A 25,263-nucleotide genomic window follows, 5' to 3' on the forward strand; every position below is an offset into this window, starting at 1 on the left:
ATGCACTGGGCTAATCAAGTCGCAAGTAATTGTTTTCTTTTTCTTACACAGTGGTATGTGAAGTTGGAACCTTTTCGATGACAGGATTCGTCCCTTGCTCACCGTGTCCAGTGGGTAGCTACCAACATTTGCCTCAACAGTCACGCTGCTTTCCATGCCCAGGAAATACCACTACTCGTTACGAAAGGACCTCGCTAGCTTCCTTGTGTAGTGGTAAGGGAAATGCTTCACAACTTTAAACGCTCTGTAATATTGTTTTCTTTTTAAATTTTGCCCACTGCTTGTGCATTGAGTATTTTCTTGCATCATCTTCATTTTGATCAACTATGGTGATATGATTTTACATGACATGTGTACGAACTCAAGTTAAAGGCAATTTCGAAGAATATACAGTTCTGGACGACCCTTGAATTCTTCATTTTGCAGATGTTGATCACTGCGAGACTTTGCCATGTCTGAACAATGCTACTTGCGTGAACACTGGTCGGTCCTACAGCTGCCTATGCATGGCTGGCTACACGGGCTTCAACTGCCAGAAAGAGATTGATGAATGTGAATCGAACCCCTGTGCTAATGGAGCAACCTGTCGTGATTCTCTCAATGGCTTCGATTGTTTGTGCGCTCAAGGCTACTCGGGTATGTGTGTGTTGGCGATTCTTTTGTAAAGATAATGTAATTATTCAGTAATGTTTTTGTGTTCTATGTGTCGTTCATTGTCATTATTTCTGAAATTCATTATTGTACAATGCAGTTTAATGTCACGGGACTTTGTTGTAAAGCAGGTCCCTCGGCTCTGAACCAGACTACCCTGTGTTTGAAAGAAGACAGGATAGATAGATAAATGAACAAATAAATAGAATCAATAATAATATCAGTTATGATTTGTCAACTAGCTATGCCACAGTGAACCATCCAAATTTGATGTAGCATGGTTAAAGTAACTTGATGTAAATATTATCAACTATTCATCAAAAGACTTCAAAACGTAATTTCTTCTCAAATCATGTTATTTCCCCTATTTATACACACATACACACACACTCACTCACAGAGTTTGCATAGAATTGATATTTCCTATGTTTTCTGTCATTTCCATCTCCTTCTTTACATATAAACTCTCTATCTCTAAACTCTCTATCTCTCCCACTCTCCCTGTCACTCGATGTGTCTTTCAAATTTTGCAGGTTTAAGGTGCGAGTATGACATCGATGAGTGCTTGACAGTCGAACCGTGCAGGTACAATGCAACCTGCATAAATCTTGACGGGGATTATCAGTGCCGATGTCGAAATGGCTTTACGGGCAAGGATTGTGACGTCGAGATCACCCCATGTCAGCCTGACCCCTGCCAGAATGGAGCAGCATGCTCCCTCACCCAGCTGACTCCTAGTGGGTACGAGTGTCAATGCGCCAAAGGCTATAGAGGGATAAACTGTTCAGTGGATATTAATGAATGCAAGAATAGTCCATGTCAAAATGGCGCTTCGTGTCTGGATCTTATTGGTAGCTTCAGCTGCGTTTGTCCACCAGGACTCACAGGATTCTTGTGCGACATAGACGCAGATCTCTGTGCGAATGTAACGTGCTTGAATGGGGGAACATGCAGTGAACTCGGAGGTACCGCAGTTTGTCTATGTACCATGGATTTTATAGGAGATTTCTGCGAGGAAACCAGAAAAGCTTGCGAGGATGAGCCATGCGTAAACGGGGGTGTGTGCATCGACATGGACTCGGCTTACACGTGTGTCTGTCCTGATGGATTTATTGGGCAGAACTGTGAAATCCCAGAGGATAACTGTCAGTTCCAACCCTGCTCTAATGATGGAACTTGCCTGAATAATGGAACCAGCTACACCTGTTCCTGTAAACTCGGTTTCAATGGTAACAATTCTAAGTTCTCTGTTAATTGAGCAAATCAATGGAATAAATCCTTCACGTAAACATTTCTGAGGTGGGTAGTCAGAAATGGAATAAACTCCCCACTTTTATTTACTTATGAACAAAAAAAAGAATGTACATATTTTACGAACATAGCTTGATTTTGCAAATTAAGGGAGACGTTAACTTTCGCGTTATTTGATTGCCTATCTTCACCTGTATAATTTCCCTATGATATTAGTTTTTATCAAACTTGAAACAGGTGCGCCTCCCCCTTAATTTCTAAAGCGAAAAACATAGCTACGACGGCAGTTGTCGGACTCTAGAATGTCAAAATTTTCAAGCTCGCTCGCATTGAATCGTTATGCCATTCTCCTAATGTTGCTGACAGTAATTGCCAATAGTTGCGCCCGATGCCCCCACCCCTTAATTTCCAAAGCGAAAGATAAATATAGCTACAAACGGGAGTTTTTGGACTGTAACAGGTCAAAATTTTCAAGCTCGCTCGCATTGAATCGTTATGCCACTCTCCTAACGTTACTGCCAGTAATTGCCAGCAGTTGCGCCCGATGCCCCCCCCCTTAATTTCCAAAGCGAAAGATATAGCTACAAACGGGAGTTTTTGGACTGTAAAATGTCAAAATTCTCAAGCTCGCTCGCTTTGCTCGCTCGCATTGAATCGTTATGCCATTCTCCTAATGTTGCTGCCAGTAATTGCCAGCAGTTGCGCCCGATGCGCCGCCCCATTAATTTCCAAAGTGAAAGATATACTGTAGCTACAAACCCCTTTTTGGGACTGTAGAATGTCAAAATTTTCAAGCTTGCTCGCTTCGCTCGCTCGCATTGAATCGTTATGCCATTCTCCTAATGTTGCTGCCAATAATTGCCAGCAGTTGCGCCCGATGCGCTCCCATTTATTTCCAAAACGAAATATATAGCTACAAAACTCCAGTTTTGGAACTGCAGAATATCAAAATTTTCAAGCTCGCTCGCTTCGCTCGCTCGCATTTTATTGTTATGCCATTCACCTTATGTTGCTGACAGTATATAATTTGTCGATCGTTTCACACCGTCATTCCATAATCCATGTAAGGAAAACTTACAATGTTCCTCAATGACTGCGTTGTTGAATGTATCACATTCCGTAATGTATTGTAGTCCCATTATTGCTCACGCACACACGCACAAGCATACAGACCGTCAAAATTACTTTATGGTTCCCCCCATGTTTCGACCCACCGTACGCCACTTTACATATATATATATATATATATATATATATATATAATAGATGCGTGTGCGTGTGTGTGTGTGTGTATGTGTATATTGTGTAACATATGCATGGTCTAATCTTGAGCCCCCTCCAATGTTTGCCCCCCCCCCCCCCAATCCAAAACTGCTTCCGGCGCGCCTGTTTTAAACTGTTATTTGATCTTATTCTAATAAGACGTAATATCATGGACTGCTTTTTATGTTCTCCATTACGTTAGTAGATGCCAGGAAAACATCACTTACGGGGTTCAAATAGCTAAAAAAAAAAAAAAAAAATTCGGCGCGACGCCACGCGGCTCCACGCGGCTCACAGACATCGCCTTGTGGACGATGCTCTGCCATCGCCATTGGGACATCACAAACCCAGGGACCGCGGAGCCAGGGTCGGCAAAAAAAGATAAAAAATAGAGCATGAAAGTATGCTTAAAATCGCAAGCTGGCAACCCTAAAAATGAAAAATCTCCCTACTGTGGGAGGGGGATACCCCCGTGTTATGTGTATGTGCTTAGAAATAATCAGAAAATATCCCATTAACAGTGTTTCACATAGTCCATGTTGAGATCTTAAAGATTTAAGCCGATTATACATGAAGCTTACCCAAACATTCGGTGCAACACCATCACATTTCGGGAACCGTGTTAGAAGACAAATTGATGTCGCAGATTGTAAATACGGTAATCACAGGGTTGTCTCTTTCATTTTCGTTCAAGGACCGAACTGTGAGAATGAGCTTGACGACTGCACTGACAACCCTTGTGGACCAAATGGTGTGTGTATCAGTATTCCCTATGGCTTCACGTGCACCTGTTCAGTGGGCTGGACGGGGGAGTGGTGTACAGAAGAACTCAATCTTTGCAGTACCAAGACGCAGTGTAGTAATGGCGGAACGTGCACTGGGGATCAGAACAGTTTCGAATGCCACTGTCCACCTGGGTATCAGGGTAAGAAAGGCTTGGGAGAAAACTCGTGAACTTCTTTTCCATTTTCAGCTTTAGTTTTGAGAACCTTTACGACCTCTTGTATACATTCTATGAAGACACGATTTGTTTCGTTTTGTTGCAATTTTTGATTTGACTATTCTGCAGTCCGCCTTGAATGGTCGCTGTTGTGTGTTACTTACGTTAATGAGAAAGCTGTTTAAAGCTACGCTGGCGCTTAGTGAAACTTCTGCAGTCACATGGCAGTAGAATACAGTATGGCATTTAAGTATGAAATGTATTATAAGCATTTCATGTTGTGCACCATTTAGTCTGGCATTCATGAAAGGTACTGCTCATGTGAAAGTAAATTTCTTACAGTTCATAATGACTGACATTTTCATAGGAGCCCGCTGTGAGAGTGAAATTAACGAATGTCTGTCGAAACCGTGCCAGAATGGAGGAACCTGTAGCGATCTCACAGATTCTTACCAATGTCACTGTCCCGAAGGATATAATGGGACCAACTGTGAGAACGACATAGACTGGTGTGCAGATAGGTGAGTTGGGTTGATTTAAACCGCAAGTAATTTCTTTCCAACAAAATTATCAAAGGAATGATGAAATACTGAACAAACAAGTTTAAAATGTGACCTTCATTTCTCCTATTTCTGTACAAAACATCATGTAACCTGAAGATGTCCATAATAGGACTGTAAGAACGTTTGATGAGCTCCTTTGGGATGGTAGTGGAAATTCATCGATACAAAGTGAAAATAGTCGCACGTATTTAGCATGATAACCTTATTTGCATAATTTCATAAAAGCCCGAAATAAAAATGAATAAGCAGTTCAAATAAAGGGAATAATTATACAAAGTTATACCTTGCTGCCCGCTAATTTCTGTTTCTGACAACTGCTATCCTAACGTGTGTCTGTATCTCTACTAAAGCCCCTGTACTCACGGTGATTGCACTGATGGACTCCTGACCTTTACGTGCTCATGCGAGGCTGGTTATACAGGACGCCTTTGTAACGTGCAAATTGACTTCTGTTCGGAAAACAGATGCGAAAATGGATTGTGTCTCAACTTAGCAACCACCTACAGGTATTGTCTGTCCGTCTTTCTGTCTGCCTGTCTGTCTGTCTTTCTTCACAGCGATTCCAACAAGCAAGAAAAATCTGCCAATGCATGTGATATGGCAAAACTGGGCGGATATGAAACCAGAAATCCGTTTTCGTAACGTAAACGCTTAAAAAATTCAAATAAAAGAATGAATGTATAATGATTTTGTGCATTATATGTATGTATGTGTGTGTTTGTGTGTGTGTGTGTGAGTGCGTGAGTGTGTGTGTATGTGTGTACCCTGTTACCCTTAAATTCTTTTTTCACTTCTTCTCTCCGACCTTTTGATATCTGAAATTTCGTTGAATGTTTTGTTATTACCAAAGATGTGACTGCTATCCGGGCAGCACGGGGAAATATTGCCACAGGGATCATGACGAATGCCGAAGTAACCCTTGTCTATCACAAAACACCGTGGAGTGTTTGAACGGAAATAACGAATACACGTGTGTTTGCAAACCTGGCTTCACCGGCGTACACTGTGAGAGCGACGTCAATGAATGCAGTAATGACTTCCCACCACCTTGCGTCGACACAGCGGAGTGTGTGAATGGCTGGGGAAGCTACCATTGTAAATGTCTACCTGGCTATGAGGGCGATCTGTGTTCCGTAAGAGAGAGAAACCAATCATCAAATTCAACTATATCTATACATACTGTAAAAAGCGTGGTGTTTTGATGGTGTTGAAAAGTGTTCACCTGGCCCTTTCAGGTGTTAATTTGACACTGTAGCTGGTGATATTTTGACACTGCGCTGGTGTTGATTCAACAATAACACTATCTGGTGTTGATTTGATATCGCTGATGTTAATGTCAATGGTATAACACCAGCCTTGTTTCAATAGGAGTCCATAGCAACTGGTGTTATTGTGGTGTAAATGTGTGTTTATATCTTTTTTTTCAAATACGTTATCAAATACGTTATCAGAAAGTTCTTGTTCGTCTATTGAAGTTCCAAATCAACAAGAAAAACAGTATTCAATGACTTACCTATAAATCAGTTTTATATTTTGAAGTGACACCCGAAGGTGTTAATTCAACATCACAAATGAGCACCAGAAATTTAACACCAGCTCGGTGTTTCATATTTAACACCCGATTTTTACTGTGCAGTGACAGGTCATTTTTGAGCATTACATACAATGAAAGGCAAACGCTGCATGTTTCTTAACTTACGTTTCATAACATTGAAGATTTGTGTTCAGAAAATGGCTATCTCATCCACGTATGAGCACTACATGTTTACCACTATCTTTTTTCAGTTCTCTTGATTTCTTTTTATTTTTTACTTTTTAAACTTTATGATTTGAATTACTTTGTAGTATTCCCTATTTGGGAGGACTGTAGTATAGTGAATAAGGCTCTGGATTTGTAAACAGGAATAGGCTCCTGCATGGGTTCGTTCATCTTTGGAAAGATGATTCACGCCCATCCAATATCCCTCTTTACCCTGATGTATAAATGGCCATCTGATGTTGCTGGGGTAATAGTAAAATAATTACACTTTGGTAGCACAAAACGATGTAACACCGAACAGGCTACCTTGAAAGAAAGCAGATACATTATTCTATTACTTGTGTCATATTCATAAAATTCTTTTTTATTTTGAGGTTCTTTCTGGAGATCGTAATGTGCTGAAAATAAGCACAATCTGTCAGGGATATTTCACATAAATAATAAATGAGTAAATAACTTCATAAGAAGATAAACCAATAATGGAATAAGAAACATTTCACCACCTCATATAATAATTCCAAACAAAAAAATAGTTGAATAATGTCAGAGTCCTCGTTACAGTATGAAAACCGATCTTATGCTGTTCGGGAATATCAAGAAATATCTTCTTCTTTCTTAATAAAAACTTGAACAACTTAAAGTGATTTGTATATAATGTAGAGACGTTTAAAAAGTGGCAACGTCTACGATTGTTGTGTAAACCTCGATATTGCTGTGTACTGACCAGATTGATACAGACGACTGCAACGATGATCCCTGTGATAATGGAGGGACCTGTATAGACAAAGTCAACGGGTTCTCCTGTCGCTGCCCTGAAGGCTTTTCTGGAACAAGATGTCAGCTGTACACCACTCACTGTGACGTCAATCCCTGTCAAAATGGTGGTCTCTGTGTCCTCGATGAGAGCAACGGATTCACCTGTAACTGTCTTCCTGGATTCACCGGACCATACTGCCAGACTGATATCGACGATTGTGCAGCTCATAAGTGTGCGGCTGGATCCGTTTGTGAAGACCAGGTACTGAGCGCAATAGCAATGTTTCTAGGCCACAGTCTAGACCACAGTCGTATTGTTTACTGGCAAAGTTCTATAATGACTAGGACCAGGCAAGCCTAGTCCATCCTTGGTAGGATACTCATATCATTGCGTGTTTGCCACAAGGTAACGTTTATCGCACGTTTGGTGTTGTAACTCTCATCAAAAAGAATGTCCGATTGTGTGAGAAAATGGGCTGACTGGAGCTTAAAATGACGTCTTAGATAAACCCTCTTAGTGCCACATTGATCCCTGTCCATAAGTAGACCCTACGTGTATGAAATCTATGCGTATTTGACTCATTGGCAGAGAAGGAGTCAATAACTCATGTCCATTCATTTTTTAAATTACAAGTAGAATTTAAAATTTTTGGTTTCGTACAACTTAAACATTATCCAAGTATTCATAGGAAACATGATACACATGTAATATGGCCACCATACAAATTAGTGACATCATCTGCGTAAGAATTCCAAAGGTGAAGCTATGTCATTCATATTAAAGTACCATGTGGTTATTTCTTTGCTCAAATCTGTTTCCAATTTCCAGATCAACGGATATAGGTGCCGATGTCCACTGGGTTTGTCAGGTGAATTCTGTGAAGAAGAAACTGACGAGTGCGTGTCAGACCCGTGTCAAAATGGAGCAACCTGCCAAGATAGAGTCCTCAGCTTCTCCTGCCAATGTCCACCAGGTGATTCAAGAACGAGGAGTCTGAATTGTAGTCTGCTGTGTTCTACTTTTAAAAAAAAAGAAAAACGATGTTGCAGTGTTTGTAGGTGCCTACGCTTTAGTTCATTGCCCACAGTTCTGTGTCAGGTACAGAGTAATTATATCGGTATTATATCGGCATTGACATACAGTACGTCCCAAAAAAAGTGCAATCGATTTCCGCATTGATGGCTTTCTATCTGATTAAACTGCCTAAATGTAATTTCAAGGTGTAAAAATATAACATCTAACCTACATTTTTCAGAAAATCCCATTCGATTTGGTTTAGTGGTCACAGAGAAATGTGGATCGGTGTAAAGCATATCATGGGTCTGTTTCTTTGAACGTTTACCACTTGGATGCTCTTGGAACCGCATATTAATGTGTGAGTACAAAGGACAGGACTTTGAGGGAATGTGACATTATTACGCCTGGATGGACTGTCATTCTTACTTAACTCCTTGTGTGCCGCAGTGCAAACCCCCAGGGCGATCATTTTGAGACCAAAACGCAAAAGCCCTTTTGGAAAGCATTTTTAAAGAAATACGGCACGACATAGTTATATTTGGTTGAGCATTAATTTTGAACAAAATTTGCAAAGTTAGCGAGCTGCCTACTAAGTCGGGCATCTGAATGCAGTTTGCAAAGAAGAGTTTATCGGTCATGTGGGAGGTAATCAAAGACGGGTGAATTCAATAAATTGTTACAGATTAGTGCATGAGCTGATAAAAAGTTAAAGACTCGGTATAGCGTGTGGATTCATTGATGACGCGATTCGTTCGCTGCCCACCGGTGTAGGCCTACAGTCGAAAACCACTAATATTATTCAATACGGTGTGGTTATCGGCATTGATCGGTAAATAAGTGCATCATCTCTGGCAACGGTTGACTCCAATTGGATATTTTTCGGCAGAGATCAGTGGTTAAGCTGTATACAGTTACAGGGATTCACGAATACATCCGAGCCGGGCCAGCCTTCCCGCTCCATTGATCATCTGTGATGTTTTGCTTTCAAAATCGTAATTTTACTTGATATCAACATAGATTGAAAGTCACTGCTCGTGACATTAATCATGCTTGCTCACCTAACTGTAACAGGATTCAAGGGAACTTACTGTGAGCTGGATGTTCAGGAGTGCGCGTCCAACCCTTGTGTCAACCATGGGACCTGTATAGAAGGAGTAGACGGCTTTTCATGCCACTGCCTACCAGGATATCGGTACGATAATTCACTATGTATTCACCTGCCACCACCAAAGTCATCTAAAGTCACTGGATTTTGATTTTTTGGAGTCATGGGTTTTTATCATGTGATTCTCGTAGCCCACTTATTAAAAAAGAAGACTGCTATTTAAACGGAAATTAGCGGGACAAAACATACTGTACATATAAATTAGAATTTTGAGTTATGATGTACTCAAATTTTCTTAAGCATCCGGGAGTGCAGGCATTTCGACACTATTCAATTCAATTCAATTCAGCCTATATCACAAACATTCATGTAATCAGCATTCTCACATAGATGTCTACGCGTTATTTCAAATTGAAGATATAATGTATATCAATAGCAAAATTGAAACAAGTCAAAGTATACATTAAATGCTGTGTGGGACCTAAAAGAAAGCAGAGCTATATATAGTTCATCAAGTTCCCCTAGAGACACAGAATATTATGCACTCAAGTAAAAGTGATATATTTTCATAGAAGGAAGCAAAGACTGAGATAAGAAACCTAGAAGGAAGTCGGGAAGGAATAAAAACGTCAGGATATTCAGAACACAGTGTACGTCTGAAATTATTGAAATGATACACAATTAGCTACGGAAGAAGTAACTGCATTTGTGAGTACAAAATACACATATTGGCCACATTGACTATGTTGATTCCGAATGCCATATCATGTTTCACTGTCATCGAAAAGTTTTTCATTTCACAATAGCAGTACAATAGATCTAAAAATTCAGAGAGGAGTTGGTAAGAATCAACCAGTAGAGTTGGGAACAAAATAATATCAAATGGCCTTTTCTGTTTAGCTATATCTCCTTAGCTGGTTTGCAACTTGTATTTCTGCAACTTTATCAGGCATTGAGATGAAACAATTGCACAATTATTTGGGAATGTGATGTTACACAAAAAAATTGATATCTCAAATGCAGGAAATCATGTTACATACACAATTCAAATTGGTAAGTTTCTTTATATTTGGTTTTATAGAAAACCTTAAATGTAATAACGTCGGTTTTTTTTTTAATGCGAAGTGCTTCATGTTAAAATTTCTACCAGAAACAAAAAAAAAAATCACTAGGTTTTTTTTTCTCATTTTGTCATTTCTTAAACAAGCCAAGAAATAGATGAAGTATGAGCAAAAATCAAAACTATTCCATTCAGTATTAACTGGAATCCTATTCATATTATTTAGCCTGTTTGTAGCTGTCTGTCAAATCGTATTATCAATACACCAACTGTACTATGTATAAATCAATTTTCTATAGTAATAATGGATATAAGTCTTCACATTCACAAAACTTGATACACAAACTTACCACAACACACGCAAGCAACACGTATATCTGTGTGTGTGTGTGTGTGTGTGTGTGTGTCAAACATTTGTCAGAGACCGACCAGTGACGACAGTGGATACAGCGATGGCACGGATGATTTAAATCTTCACAACTTCTGTCTGTTGTTATTTTCACAGAGGTTTGTTATGTGAAGAGCAGATAGCAGCTTGCTTGCCGAATCCATGTCTGAACAACGCCACGTGTGTGGACGGCTTCCGACAGTTCACATGCATGTGTCTCCCCGGATATACAGGAGACAGATGCGAGAGAGGTATGCAACATATACCCGTTTTCGATTTGAGGTGACAGCTTCTCAGTAAACTTACAGCAGGTACAGTACATCATTCGCATGTAGAATACGCGTTTTGCGATTTTTTTTTCATAATACCACAGGAATCCACGTGTGGACGACAATCGATTTGAAACGAGCAGGAGCATAATTTCATATGAATATTCTTAATCCAGAATTTCCAGAAGAAATACGTGAAGACAGTGTTTGGGTGTCACGTGTTGGTTATAATACCTATAGGAACAACATACTGTGAAAGCATTCATAGATGAATTATTTGCTAGTGAAGAGTTATGTTTGCCACTACATGGGCGTTGGACAAAGACACTCAAATCTGTTTTTTTTTTTTATTCCGATCCACAGAAATTCCTTCAAACTACGACTTGCTCATGGACAACAGTAGGCCATCTATTAATCATATGACCACTCATTCGCTCGGAGCAACAAATTTCACCAGCGCTTTTTGGATTCATGTCAACCTCTCAAAATACCGGGTCATGCAGATATTCTCGATGCGTGCCCTTAATCTTACCTTCCGTTTAAACGACAACTGCGAGATGACTGCCTCTGAATCAATGTAAGTCGAATAAATATTCTTTCGTCTACCTAGATCACGTATAATTGGTTTTGTTTCAAATAAGCCCTTTAATCAATATCTGCGTGGGGGTCAAAGCTGCCACTCCTTTAGCGATCTGGAACGAAATTATCTGAAGTCAGTAAATCATAATGGTAATGTCCAAAAGTAGGTTGAGAATCTGATCTCTGACCTATTCTTAACATACGTTATTCGAGTCTCAAGTTTACAAAGAATGTTATGTGTGTGTGTGTGTGTGTGTGCATATATTTATCCATTTTATTGATTCAAATGTATTGTTTTGAGGAGTCAAATACACAATACTTGTTTGTTTGTCTTGCATACACTTTACCAGGTACATTGATGAAGGCGAACCGTCAGCTCTGTGCGACAACCGATGGCATTCCATCCTTCTGCAGTATGACGGGTCAGGGGAATGGGCCCTGTACATTGATAGACTTCTTGCTATCAGCTCCACGGGTCTCGGAACTACGGGTTATGATTTCAACGAGCCTTTGGCGTTCACCATTGGAGCTGAAAGTTTAAACATTAACGGTATGCTGTCTGTGGATATTACTAAAGACAATCCTTCAATGTCCGGGTCATTCATGTGCTCGGTTTTGTGTCGTTTATTCTGTTTCCTATCAATAACTGCCATGTTGTCCTATTAACCAAAGCTTGTGAATTTCGAGTCCCTTTTCTCAACTGAAACCTTGAATTACCTCTGTTGACGGATCCCTCATCAGCTGTTCTTTTACTGCAAGACGTCAAACGTTTATCCGTTATCCTGGTTATTCGCATCATACATTTATCTCAATTGTTTTGTTTTCATACCGAGATTCACAGGAAAAGTACCAGGTATCAGTGCTTTTAAACTATAAAAAAAAAATCAAAGAAAACATTCAAGAAAAAACTTCAAATGGACTTGAAAACCAGTGGAGACAATTCATTCAAACTTGGTCTGATCGTGCTTTCCTATTACGGCAATAAGAAGGTGATGTGATTACATCATAAATTTCGAAACCAAATGGCCGCCATACCAAAGTAGATGTCGATATATAAAATGTAATCTACGATCTAAAAAAAAAAAGGAGTTTGAAAGTGATGATCACACTTTATTCAGAGATCATCAGGATAGTGTTGTGAATTTCAGAGGGTGGAGTTGCAGAACTGTCGATGGTCAAGGGTCAAACGACATATATTTCATGAAGTGGACTGAATCGAGCTTCATGCAACAATTAACTATGAGACATAATGACTTTTGGGGAGATTCTTTAGTCGGTCAAACTTTAGGACCAAATTCTGTTTTGTAATGCCAATCTCATAATAATCCAAAATATGTGATAGTCACTAAGGCCTTTGCTTTTCTCACTCATAATTATCTACAACCAATTTTGTACAATAACTCACAGAGACTATTCAGATATCAGGCTTCAATATTTGGAGTGGCTTGGTAGATGATTCGTTGTTGGCCAGAATCCAGGCGAAATGTCATCCAGGTGTGTTCGGCAACGTCCTTTCCTGGACCGATTTAGCCACAGATGAAGCCTACCAAGATGTATTCTACGCACCCTCACAGTGTGATGGTAAGGCAGTTAAACTCGGGTGAGTTTATCCTCACCTTATGTTTCGTCCAAGTTCTCTTCATGTTTTTTCCAAGTATTCTTCATGTTGGGTTCAATGACAGTAGCAAGCACGTACTCGCTCTGCATTGTCGTTTGGTTTTCTATTGTTGTTGCAGCTGCCGCAATTTGTTCTCAAAGAAAAATTGTGAACGCGTTCTTTGGTTTCTCAGTATTAAATCACTCCGAAGTGTTTCACATTGTGTCATAGAGAAATCTAAAGCCCTGGATTCCCGCAATCATAGACTGGATATCAGTTCCAGAGTAAAAACCAAGGAGGTACGAGAGAATGTACCTCCTTGGTAAAAACAACTCGGAATACAACTCGTTAAACCTAACGCCGTCATTGTTTTTGGGAATCCTTAGCACTACGCTAAAGAAAGAACGTACAACAAGACGTGCTCAAAGTATAGAACTCAATGGTGGAAAAAAAAAAAAAACACATGGTAAAATTTTGGTACGCTATTTGCTACAGTCGATCAGTGCATAATACATACTCCACTTATGCATCCATATGTTTATTCAGATATCGATGACTGCCTGTCTTCGCCCTGCCTTAATGGAGGGACCTGTCTTGACAAACTCCATGCCTACCAGTGCATCTGCCCGCGGGGTTTTAACGGTTCGCTCTGCGAGACTCACGCTGATCTTTGCGATGACCATTCTTGTCAAAATGGCGGGACGTGTTCCTCAGTCAATGGCACGGTCGTCTGTTCTTGTTTTGAAGACTACGTCGGTACCTTCTGTGAAATCCCCATAGGTAATTTATGTATTCTATAATTTATTGAGATTTTCAGTTCGATTATGTGTCGGTCCGTGTATGACATTGATTTCATGCTTTTATACAAAGCAAGTCCTAAAGCATAGAATGTAAATTGGGCAGAACAATGCGTAATACCCGAATCAAATCATGCCATCAAGTGCATTTGATTGCCTTGGATCTATAAATATAAATAAATGTAAGCATGAATAAACATCAAAGTATGATGTTTATTTCAATTGACTCTGATTATCCAAATTTTCCTGAGAAATTATTGAGATAGGCCTAGGTGTGTTTGCAATTATTTTACACTGGAGGTTCAGTTAATTAATTAGATAATTCACGTTGTACTAAGTTCTTCATTGATTATTGATTTTCGGCATGCAGTGCACGGTGGTTGGGGAAACTGGTCAACGTGGGGAGTTTGTTCGGCAAGCTGTGCGGGAGGGACGCGTCAGAGGAGCCGGGAGTGTATCAACCCTCCACCAAACGAGTTCGGCAGGTCATGTTCAGGATCAAACATCTCCATTGAGGAATGCAACACCAATGAATGTCCAGGTGAAATAATCAGTTCTTGATATATAAAATCTCCCAGATAAACTCAAGTATCAAAAATAACTAAAAGTATTAACATGTCCAAATTCAAGAAAATCTTCCGTCGAGATGTTTTCAATTTGCAATTCAATTCGCGTTTATTTCATTCAAACAGATAAAAACATTCAGACAAGGTATATAAATAAATTCAAATTGACAATACAAATGTAACAGAATGTGGAGACAGCAAGAAAAACAAAGTTTCATAAGCAGCTGCCACCATAACAAAAGCATTTATAATAAAAGTCATACTAAGTCGTACAAATAAATGTGCATAGATATTAAAGCCAAAGTAATTGAAAATACATGTTCTACAACAGACACATAAAGAGACAAAAAAACAAAACAACAAAAATACAAACACAGAGTAGTACCCGAATGCGTAGATTACTTTTCTTTTTCCAATAAGAATAATTTAAATTTTCGTTTAAAAACATTTATAGATGGAACTCATTTTAATTGGCTGTGGCAAGTTATTCCAAATTAAAGGTCCTCTATACAAAACAGAATATAAACCAACATTGTTTTATTAAGAGATAAATGAACATTCAGAAGATTTCTCAAACAATACGATAAATAACACTATTTAACTGAAAAAAAAGGAAGGGAGACTTGGGGGAATGCAGTTTGTAAAACATAAACACATAAATACACCAATATTGTAATTGTTCAATTCAAAAATATCTAAAACCTTACATTTCATTTTAAAAAAAAGGTTTAGTGGAGGCAAGATTATTGGCGTGACATATAATTCTTACTGCTTTCTTCTGCAGACGGAAAAGTCTGACCATAGAATAATTTGATGTATTTGCCCAAGCAATGTTACCATATTGAAGTTGACTTAATACAATAGCGTTATAAATCATACATTAAATATTGTGAGGAAAATTTCGTAATTTGTATACCGATACATTAAGAAATCTTGTTACAGACTGAATCAATATGTTTATGCTAAGATAATTTATTATCAATAATGACGCCAAGAAATGACAATGAACTCGTAATTATAAGATTGTTATTCATATGAATTGCTGAATTCAGTATATCAATTTTCTTATTAGTACAAATCATACATTGAGTTTTCTTCACATTCAAAACTAATGTATTTTTTTATTCAAAACTAATTCATATTTATATTTTCATTGCAACTGATTGACAAATTGCCCTACATCGACGTAAATAAGCACTGAATTGATTATTGATATGTGTTGATCATCTAAAACAGGAAAGTCTGGTTGCTGTAATATGAACGATGCGATTTCTTTCATGACTTAATTTCTCCTTTTGAGATAACTGCGTTTCTCTCTTTGTTGATGTAAGAATAACGTTGGAGCGCATGTTTGCTTTTCAACGGCTGTTACAATGCAATGATCCTACGCGTGTTATATGATTAATTTGATTCTTTCTTCATTGCTGTAAAGCAGCGATCACAGGGAGAATATAATAAAAATGTTGTACTTTGTCATCACTAGTTTGTATTATGCTACAGGCTCCTCGGAAGTGAATACTTGATGATCATTATCAACTATCTAATTCTTTACTCACCATATAGGATGTCCGCCTCTGATCGCTCCTGTTAATGGCAGCGTTCACTGCATCAAAAATAACAATACACACAACTGTACGATTCGATGCGACGATTCAGAACATGATTTTGTTCAGCCTGTCAAGCCATTCTACACGTGCGGCCCCGCCACCAACTTTGCCTGGAGTCACCAGAGTCTCTTCAACCGTCTTGGCACCCTGCCGGCCTGCAGGAGTACGTTATGAGTAGCAGCAGTAGTAGCAGTAGTAGTAGTAGTAGTAGTGGTAGTAGTAGTCGAAGTAGTCGTAGCAGTAGTAGTAGTAGTAGTAGTATAAAGGCGGTGGGATTAGTAGTAATTTCTGGTGCAGAAGTAGTACTACTAACGACTATTAGGCCTAATCATGAAAATAATACTGATGATAATGATGGTAATGACTGCTCCCCAGACATACTCAAAAGACTTTACGCAGGCGTCCAAAGCACATCTAGGATGAGGTAACATTCAACCAAGTGAGTTCTGTACGGGCTTGTAACTAGGTTTGGAACAAAACGCCATGATCACATCACAAAGTGCTTCACTAATGTACTGAAACACTTCGCATCATTCGCCATGTGTATTGTCTTGAGATAAGGAATGGCTTGTTTCATCTCCGGAAGCAAGGCATTGCAGGTGTTTTCTTATAGTTTCATTGAAACCTGTCAGTATTTTAAGCTTATAATTATGTTCTAACGAATGCGGTGGATAGCATAAATTATCGTCATCACAGATTTATTATGACTGAAGGATTCCCTATACGGGAAAAACCTGCACGAAATGTGCGCGGGGTGGGGGGATTGGGATTTGCGTCCCAATGCCGACTACTGCAGCTCTTGTCGCTCCTACATAAATTCCACAACAACGTAACTTTTAGCAGGGAACTACAGTGTTGCATTTAAATGTCACTTCGGTCTGTCGGAGTATGACCGCATAATAACCGAAGCATAACCGAACTAGGAACGAAGTATAACCGAAGTGTCATGGATGACCCGTGTCGCAACCTCGCAACAGTTCAAGAACTCTCCTTGATTTTAGTTCCTCTGAAGTGGGATATTTCCATATTCAACAAGTGCTGTACCTCAAGTTTACTTTGTGTTGTGTTTGAAACTCGTGCAGAGATCGAGTCTCCGAACTCTCTGGAAGCATCGGTTGTTTTCACCTACCCCGACACCTCGTGTACCTCGGATGCCGCCAGGGACGAACTGCAACAGACTTTCACATCCACTCTCCGCAATGTGTCGCACCTTCTCAGTTGTGACCTTAACTTGGACTGTGACATTGAAGATATAGAGGTAAATAAAAAAAGAGCACTCTCCATATTCTAATGGATTGCTAAATAAAGTAAGTTATTCATTTTAGATTAATGCCTCATTTTAATGTTTGTTTAATCCTATAACCAGGCCTGGCTTTTTTGTCTGTTCTGTGGCCGGGGGAGGGTTGATTCAACCCCCCCCCCCCCCCCCCCCGAGATCTCGGCCGTCGATCGCGAAATCGCCCTGAAATTTGGCACATACAGTACATTACTTGTCGCGTAATCTACCAAACTATAAAAGAAAAAAAATGATTTTTTTTTAATCGTTTATATTTCATATTAACTAATATGCGTTAAATCATAAATTTTGCTCTAATTAAGAAATTAAATCTAATGGCATCCTAAGTTTTTGGTGACATTATTCCTTGTAGCATTCCTAACAGTGTACTTGAAAAAAAAATCTGGTATCAAAGTTAGTTTCTTATGTATTCTATTGTTTTATGAATTTGTTATGTATTTCATTGTTTTTGGACCTTTTGTTATTGTTTTTTCGTTTCTTGTTCACAAAACTTATTACAGAACCTATTTTAAGCATAATTATGCTAAAATTAATTGATTTCAGCCATTGAAAGTGAAAATAATAATATCTTTATGAATAAGGTGAGAAAACTCTATTTGCATAGACTTTGTACACAAAATCACGTTTTTGAGCCATTTTCGGTCTGACAAGCATGAATAATAGGTCGTGCAGCGTCGTAACGTTATGTCCAATTTTCGCGAAGTAAGATGAAGACAAGATGTGCGAGACTTGAGACTCAGCGAGCGGCGCAGTCAAAAAATTTCGCGCGGCAGAATAGTCGCAGAAAACGTCGAGGGGGGGGGGGTTGATTCAACCCCCGGCCCTTTAAGGGTTAAGGTGTCAAGCGAACTGATTATCGATGCAAATATCACTATAAGAGTATAATATATGTATTTACATAATCATATGATACATTATATATGTATGTATATAATATATAATCATATGTGATACAAAAATATGTGTAAATGTATATTTGCGTATTAAAGCCAACATGACAATACTCCCTCCATCTCTCTCTCTCTCTCTCTCTCTCTCTCTCTCTCTCTTTCTACCTCATCTCCCTCTTTCCCTCACACACACTCATTAGATAAGCAACTGTGCCAATCGCAGAAAACGAGCAGTGGTAGATGAACCCGTCAGGATTTCTGTCGTCGCCAAGAAGAATTTCTCGTCAACATCCGGGGAATCTGGTATGGGTTAAAAGCATCTCCGAAATAAGAGAAGTTTGTGGGCAGACTTTAAAAAAAAACTTTGTACTTTGTTTTTCCCCCACGTGTGTGTGTGTGTGTGTGTGTGTGTGTGTGGTGTTGCGGGGGGAGGGGGGGGGGTATTAAGCATTGCATGCTGGGTTTTTTTTCTCTGATTCACCCAGACGAAGCAATCAAAATACACCGTAGTCACAGTATTGTTCGTTAAAAAAAAGCAAACTATCAAAATAAGATATATCAAAATATTGCTCAAATTCAGGAAATTATGTTACAGAATCAAACTCCAATTACTAGAAGTGCTTTTATACTTGGTTCTACAGAAAACCTGAAGTGTTACAACGTGCTTTATTTGTTTGCAAAATACTTAAAATCATATTTTCTATCCGAAATAAAAAGAAATCATTACGTTTCAGCCAATTTTGTCCAGTTTTAAGCAAGTGAAGAAAGTAGACAAATATGTCTGAGAAAACTAAAGGTTTTGTATTTTAAAATTAATCGGAATCGTATTCATATTATTTAGATGTTCCGTAGCTGCCTGTCAAATTTGTATTATTTGTCTTTATCGTCTTTATCATATGTGACATTTATTTTGTACATGAATGTTTCAGTAAACAAAATTTCAAGGTAAAACAAAACAGATATCATGTCAATAATTTGAGAAGAATGGTGTTGAATCGTCTTGCACTGCGATGTAATTTCCGTCAACAGGTGCGCAGACATACGACAAAATGCGCTCAAGTCTGCTCACGCTCATGGCTAACGGATCGTTAACATTGACAATCAATGGGCGACAGCATGCCCTTGATCCAGACGCCGTCACGGGACAAGTCAAGCTCGTCTGCCCCGAGGGCTTCGGCGAGACTGCTACTGGTGGCTGCTGTAAATATCTCGCTGAAACTGCATTGTATAGACATCCTTGGCAACGTGTTCTGATTTTGGGCCTACGCAGACTTTTTTTGACAATTTCATCGCAAAACCTATGTCGAAGTTTTTAATTAAGTTGTCTCCCAGATAGTTGCACTCTGATCGTAAAGACTGTAAGGTCTGCAACAAAGTTTGTCTCATTTCTTACACAGTATCGATTATACAAATCCAATGTAAGCACATTAAACAGTGCAAGGAGTGACACAAATCGAAGATATTCTCATACGGCGTAGACATTTCCCTAGGTATGAGATAAGCGTTACATTGATTATTTCAGTTTAGTCTGCACACCCACTCTCAGTAAGAAAGCCACTTTTCCTACACATTCATAGCTCTGCCTTGAGGAATTCATGATCTATTAAATTGTTGAAAGGAGATAAATTTCATACATAATGTCAAAATACTCCCATACCTATATTATGATTCTTTGTGTTCTACTTTATTATTACCACTTTCCTAGTATTGATTGTAATCATTGCTATCCTTGCTGCCTCATACCAGTTGAACCTGAATTAATCCTTTGTGTAATATAACAAAATAACCATACTAAAATCCTGAAAAAAGCAAAATTTGTCTTCAGGAATGTATTTTTTATCTATCGCAAGTGTGCCCATTCCCTCCTCTCCCCCAAATAGTGTGCAAATGTTGTGTATTATAATCAACATCCTCTCTTTCTCTCTCAGCACTGTGCCCCATTGGAACGTTTCAGTATGTGCTGAATGAGACGCGGAGCTACTGTATTCCTTGCCTACCAAACTCTTATCAGGATGAAGAGGGACGGACGGAATGTTCTCCCTGCCCAGACGGCATGATTACCATCGATTTCTCGTCCACAAAGTCATCCGATTGTATTAGTACGAATATTTCATAACTATTCAATACATGCTACCTCTCACTTTGTCTTTAAAAGTATCTTAAGATAATACCTTATGCATCGAAGATTGGTAACAAACTGTATATTAACAGAAGCAGATGACAAATTGTATAATCACGACAGTAATGATGAAAATGACAGTTACGATTATCTGACAGGAAGAATAATTCGAAAAAGGACAAGCATAATAAAAAGAAGAAGAAAATTTGACCGATGATATTTTGACATAAATTCAAATACATTTTTTTTTCTAAAAAGAAAGAACTACGCTAAGTATACAATATCAGTACTATTATTGAGGTCGTCCTCATTTTTTTTTCTTGATTTTCTTTTTCATTTTCCCTGTTGTATTCACCAAAAAGTGGCTTGCCCTGAGGGAATGTATCATGATATAAAGAATCCGACGGTAGAGGACGCTGCACCTTGCCGACCCTGTCCCAGGAACACGTACCAGAACGAGACGGGGCAAGCGCGTTGCACCGGTTGTCCTGAGGGTTACGTCACTCTTCAATCTGGTTCGGAAGACGTCACTGACTGTGTTGGTGAGACAAGTCACTTTACTTTTTGTGTTTTACTGATCTGACCATTTCATTTGTCAGAGGGTTTTTTTTTTGGGGGGGGGGGGGAGGTTTGGTTTTTTGACTCCAGACTAAATGCAGAGATAGGTATACACCGAATCGACTTATATCTTTTAAATTCAAGATAACAAAAAGTTGACTACCGCCTGCGAATTTCCAACAGCGGCTAACGTTTCTAGTCATCAACCCTTAGGGAATATACGAGTCAAATATTCAGTGGTTTTCGTATTCTTTAAATTTACTGCAATTGAAAGTATTTCGATCAATTAGTTTAAAAAATTTCTGGTCTTTCATCTTCCAGTTTAAAATGTCGGATTTTTTTTTATTTTTAATGTTTTGGTTTTCCTGAGCGTAAGAGAGATCCAGAGTGCACAACAGCATGTTAACATAAAGATATTAACAGAATCAATGAAAAGATAGGTAGTACATAAATATTGACACTTTGGATCAGTGTAACAGCTTTATAATTGCATATTACAGTACAGTATAGTTACTTTAAGATCTTAAGCGAAATATTATTCAGACTGTGCGCTCTATACAACCTCTCAACAAGTTTTATTCTTTACTTTCTCGAAAAATAATTTCTGGGGACTTTTTTTGCCGTGATCGTGGTAGTACTATAATTTATCTCGGTTTGTTGTTCTTTTCATGATTTCGAGATATTTACATATAAACACCAGGAGTTCAATGTCTTTCATTTAGTTAGCGGTATCTACATATTTTGGTATTGTGTTTTGTATGAAAAAGTGAAATTGAAGTTTTGATTCAAACCAAATCTAGGTCAGTTCCACTGTGTTGTCAGTTTTGAAGTGACCTACATTAAACTCAAAGAGGGTTGCGTTCAGAACCGATCGTAGGACAGGTGAATACTGAGGACAGCAAAAAATACTTCCACGATTTAACAAATAAATTGTATATCAATAATGCCTTAACCCTAACCAGGCCGGGCTTTTTTGGGTGTTCTGTGGCCGGGGAGGGGTTGATTCAACCCCCCCCCCCCCGAGATCTCGGCCGTCGATCGCGCAATCGCCATGAAATTTGGCACGTGCATTACCTGTGGCGTAATTTACCAAGCTATACATAAAAAAATGGAAATTTTTGTCATTCTAATTAATTATGCTAATATATGCATAAAATCATACATTTTGCTCTAAATCAGAAATTAAAGCTCCTAGAATCCTAATTTTTGGTGAAAACATTCTTTGTAGCATTCCTAACGATGTACTTGAAAAAAAAATTGGTATCAAAATCAATTTCTTATGTATTGTTTTATGAATTTCTTATGTATTTCTTTGTTTTTTCGACCTTTTGTTTTATCATTTTTTTCTCGCAAAATTTATAACAGAACCTATTTCAAGCATAATTATGCTAAAATTAATTAGTTTCAGCCTATGAAAGTGAAAATAATCATATCTTTATGAATAAGAAGAGAAAACTCCATTTGCATAGACTTTATACACAAAATCACGTTTTTGAGCAATTTTCGGTCTAACAGGCATGTATAAAACGTTATGCAGCGTCGTAACGGTATGCGCGATTGTCGCGAAAATGGTGTCAGAAGATGCGCGAGACTTGAAAGTAGAAAGTCGGCGAGCGGCGCGGTCAAAAAAATTTCGCGCGGCGGAGTAGTCGCGAAATTACCACTACGATTTAACAAATGAATTGTATATCATGAATGATATGGTGCTTTAATGTGCTTTCTGTGCAAAAATTTAGTTGCATGCAGTCAAGGAATGTACCTACACCCCACGGATTCACCCCGCCCATCCTGCCAGGCGTGTCCGCTCCACACCTACCAGGACAGACTGCTTCACCAAGAGGAAGAGTGTATTGCTTGTCCGCCCGGTCACATTACCCTGACTGAAGGCTCACAGAATTCCACGGACTGTCAGAGTTAGTAAAATGGTTTCTGGGATATCTGACATCTTCGATTTTCGTTTATTGTTGTTAAAGCAAGATACTGATACTGCTCCGGTGTAAACTGTTTTAGTAGTTGTAGTGATGATAATAGTAGCAGTAGTAGTAGTAGTAGTAGATGATGCACATTCATTTGGCAATGGAATTTCATAGGACCAGATTTTAATGTGAGGGGCTGGAAGTATAACTGTATAGCTTCTACGCGTATTCGAAATAAATGATACAAACTAAATGGTAAAACCTTTTTTCTTTTTTATTACATGTACTTGAAATCTAGGAGAAAAGTTATGGAATTTGAATCTCTAAGATCTTTTCACGAGTGATATTGGCCCCCACCATGTGTTAAGATTAACTGAGGTGGTAATGTCAGCCAGTCTTAAGACTTTAGTGCCCCAGTGGTATGTGGAAAGAAAAGGAAATGATAGGCATACTGTGTTTTATCATTGTACTGTTGTCCATGTAAAGCTGTAAGGTTAGATGGCTTCCTTATCTTAGGTCCAATTTTTATTTGAATAATATGCAGTTATGAATTGAACATGATTATGATAGCTATTCTGGTGTTGAGATGTAATTTTTCTTGACGCCCCGTGTAGAGTTCCTTACATCCGTAGGTTCGAACGCAGGGCATTCTATAAAGATGATAGAGATTTGTGAATGTCAAAAAGAGCGGTATAATGTGAGCGTCGAGTAAGTATCCTGTATGATCTCATATGCACTTTACTGCCCCTTTTCCCCTTTCACTCCAATTTCTGCAGACCGTCGAGGAACCTCTCATGATTCGAATCTGTTTCTCATTTTCGTCGTAGCTGTCTTTGCGATAATTGCCTTCATTATCCTTGTCAGTTTCGTGGTAGTATTCATGAGGAAAGAAGCAAGGTATGATAAGATGACTGATAAAATGAAATTACATTCCGTCAAACAAAACCAAACATCAATACACTGTAATCAATTACAGTAGGCTAGGTCGCAGACCTAATACTCGTATGTTCAGAATGTTTTGACTGACCCATGTCACAGTGTTGTAAAGAGATTAGTTGTTAAGTATTAATGAGATTACGAGTATTACCTAAAATAATTGTCATAACTCTTCCTGTTTGGTCTATGTCATCATACACGTAATGATTCCATTGACAAATCCTCGTCATTCCTTTGGATTCACGGCAAAACTATCAACGTGTTTGCCATGACTTTCGCAACACAAAGGTAAAATTTCAAGGTTATCATATAACATGCATGCTTATCGTCGTAGATATTTGTTATCAACGAGATTTCTGAAGAATCCTCAAATTCCAGCACCGTGCGTTTATCAATTTACATGGCTTTGAGTGATGTATAATGATAAGAGCTTTTCGTCCAATACCCCCTACCCCCACCCTGTTTGTCCAGGAAAGGAAGTTATGACCTCACTGCAAAGAAAGGAAAAGCCAGGAAGGTGACGAGCGATCTTCAGCTGCTGTTTCCCGACAACAAGACGGACAAAACCAGGTCGGACACTTAATTCAATTCAAAGTTTATTTCATTTTTCAACAAAACATATATGTTACACTTCTTTTATAACAGAGAATAAGGTAAACAGAACGTTATGCAATGAAAAGACTGTACAATAATTGAGGACCTTATAGTAATTATACATTATAGAAAAAAAGAAACAGAAGTTGTCGAAATGAAGTGCATGTATAACCTTGCTTAAAGGGCGAAAAATGGAGAGACCCACTAAAAAGACAGAGCTTGTAGAATGTGGTCTCCTCTGGGAAAAAAAAAAAACATCAATGAGAAGATTAATTGGAGCATCATAAATACAAAAGGAAAGAAGGAAGAAGAGGAAGAAATCTGGAAGCCCACTGAGAATTAGGTTCACAGATAAATACACTTACTTTCATAGACGCGAACAAACATGAAACAAGACTAGACAACAAAGCAGATGCTGAAGGAAAGGCTGTACGGGACAAAACGGATTGGACAAGACTAACAAACGCGAACAAGCGTGAAACATGACTAGACAAAACAACTACTGAAGGAAAAGGCTGTGCGGAAACAAAACGGAATAGACGAGACTAACAGACAGAAGACAAAACAGCAAACAAACAAAAACCGCGCAACGGAGACAGCGATCTTCGGCAGAATCATGCCAAGAGAAACAGATGATAGTTGTGGAGAAAAAAAAAAGCGATATTGTAATGCCTGAAAAGAGAAAAAACAATGAAATAGAGGGACGTATGAACAGGAGTAACAGAAGGAAATTCAACTCTTTGACACTTTAAGCAATAGCATAGATGACAACAGACATCCAAAA

General features: G+C 38.7%; 1 protein-coding gene across 1 annotated transcript in view; it reads left to right on the top strand.

The window, feature by feature from the left end:
- The window catches only part of LOC139716421 (uncharacterized), a 77,784-nt gene that overhangs the window by 47,374 nt on the left and 5,147 nt on the right, over nucleotides 1–25,263 (top strand). Inside the window, exons 33-57 of the mRNA XM_071627967.1 lie at nucleotides 52–213; nucleotides 427–636; nucleotides 1,185–1,880; nucleotides 3,860–4,090; nucleotides 4,473–4,626; nucleotides 5,019–5,174; nucleotides 5,519–5,801; nucleotides 7,155–7,445; nucleotides 8,013–8,157; nucleotides 9,273–9,393; nucleotides 10,872–11,005; nucleotides 11,387–11,600; nucleotides 11,953–12,152; nucleotides 13,010–13,183; nucleotides 13,746–13,979; nucleotides 14,367–14,537; nucleotides 16,126–16,332; nucleotides 17,252–17,427; nucleotides 18,557–18,659; nucleotides 19,386–19,556; nucleotides 20,285–20,455; nucleotides 20,838–21,017; nucleotides 22,770–22,946; nucleotides 23,726–23,846; nucleotides 24,357–24,455. Of these exons, the coding sequence (XP_071484068.1) occupies nucleotides 52–213; nucleotides 427–636; nucleotides 1,185–1,880; nucleotides 3,860–4,090; nucleotides 4,473–4,626; nucleotides 5,019–5,174; nucleotides 5,519–5,801; nucleotides 7,155–7,445; nucleotides 8,013–8,157; nucleotides 9,273–9,393; nucleotides 10,872–11,005; nucleotides 11,387–11,600; nucleotides 11,953–12,152; nucleotides 13,010–13,183; nucleotides 13,746–13,979; nucleotides 14,367–14,537; nucleotides 16,126–16,332; nucleotides 17,252–17,427; nucleotides 18,557–18,659; nucleotides 19,386–19,556; nucleotides 20,285–20,455; nucleotides 20,838–21,017; nucleotides 22,770–22,946; nucleotides 23,726–23,846; nucleotides 24,357–24,455 (4,981 nt within the window). The remainder of the gene's footprint in view (nucleotides 1–51; nucleotides 214–426; nucleotides 637–1,184; nucleotides 1,881–3,859; nucleotides 4,091–4,472; nucleotides 4,627–5,018; nucleotides 5,175–5,518; nucleotides 5,802–7,154; nucleotides 7,446–8,012; nucleotides 8,158–9,272; nucleotides 9,394–10,871; nucleotides 11,006–11,386; nucleotides 11,601–11,952; nucleotides 12,153–13,009; nucleotides 13,184–13,745; nucleotides 13,980–14,366; nucleotides 14,538–16,125; nucleotides 16,333–17,251; nucleotides 17,428–18,556; nucleotides 18,660–19,385; nucleotides 19,557–20,284; nucleotides 20,456–20,837; nucleotides 21,018–22,769; nucleotides 22,947–23,725; nucleotides 23,847–24,356; nucleotides 24,456–25,263) is intronic.

This window comes from Diadema antillarum, unplaced genomic scaffold (assembly GCF_040938485.1).
Source record: "Diadema antillarum isolate AM-2024a unplaced genomic scaffold, OU_Dant_1.0 scf00000065, whole genome shotgun sequence".
NCBI lineage: Eukaryota > Metazoa > Echinodermata > Echinoidea > Diadematoida > Diadematidae > Diadema > Diadema antillarum.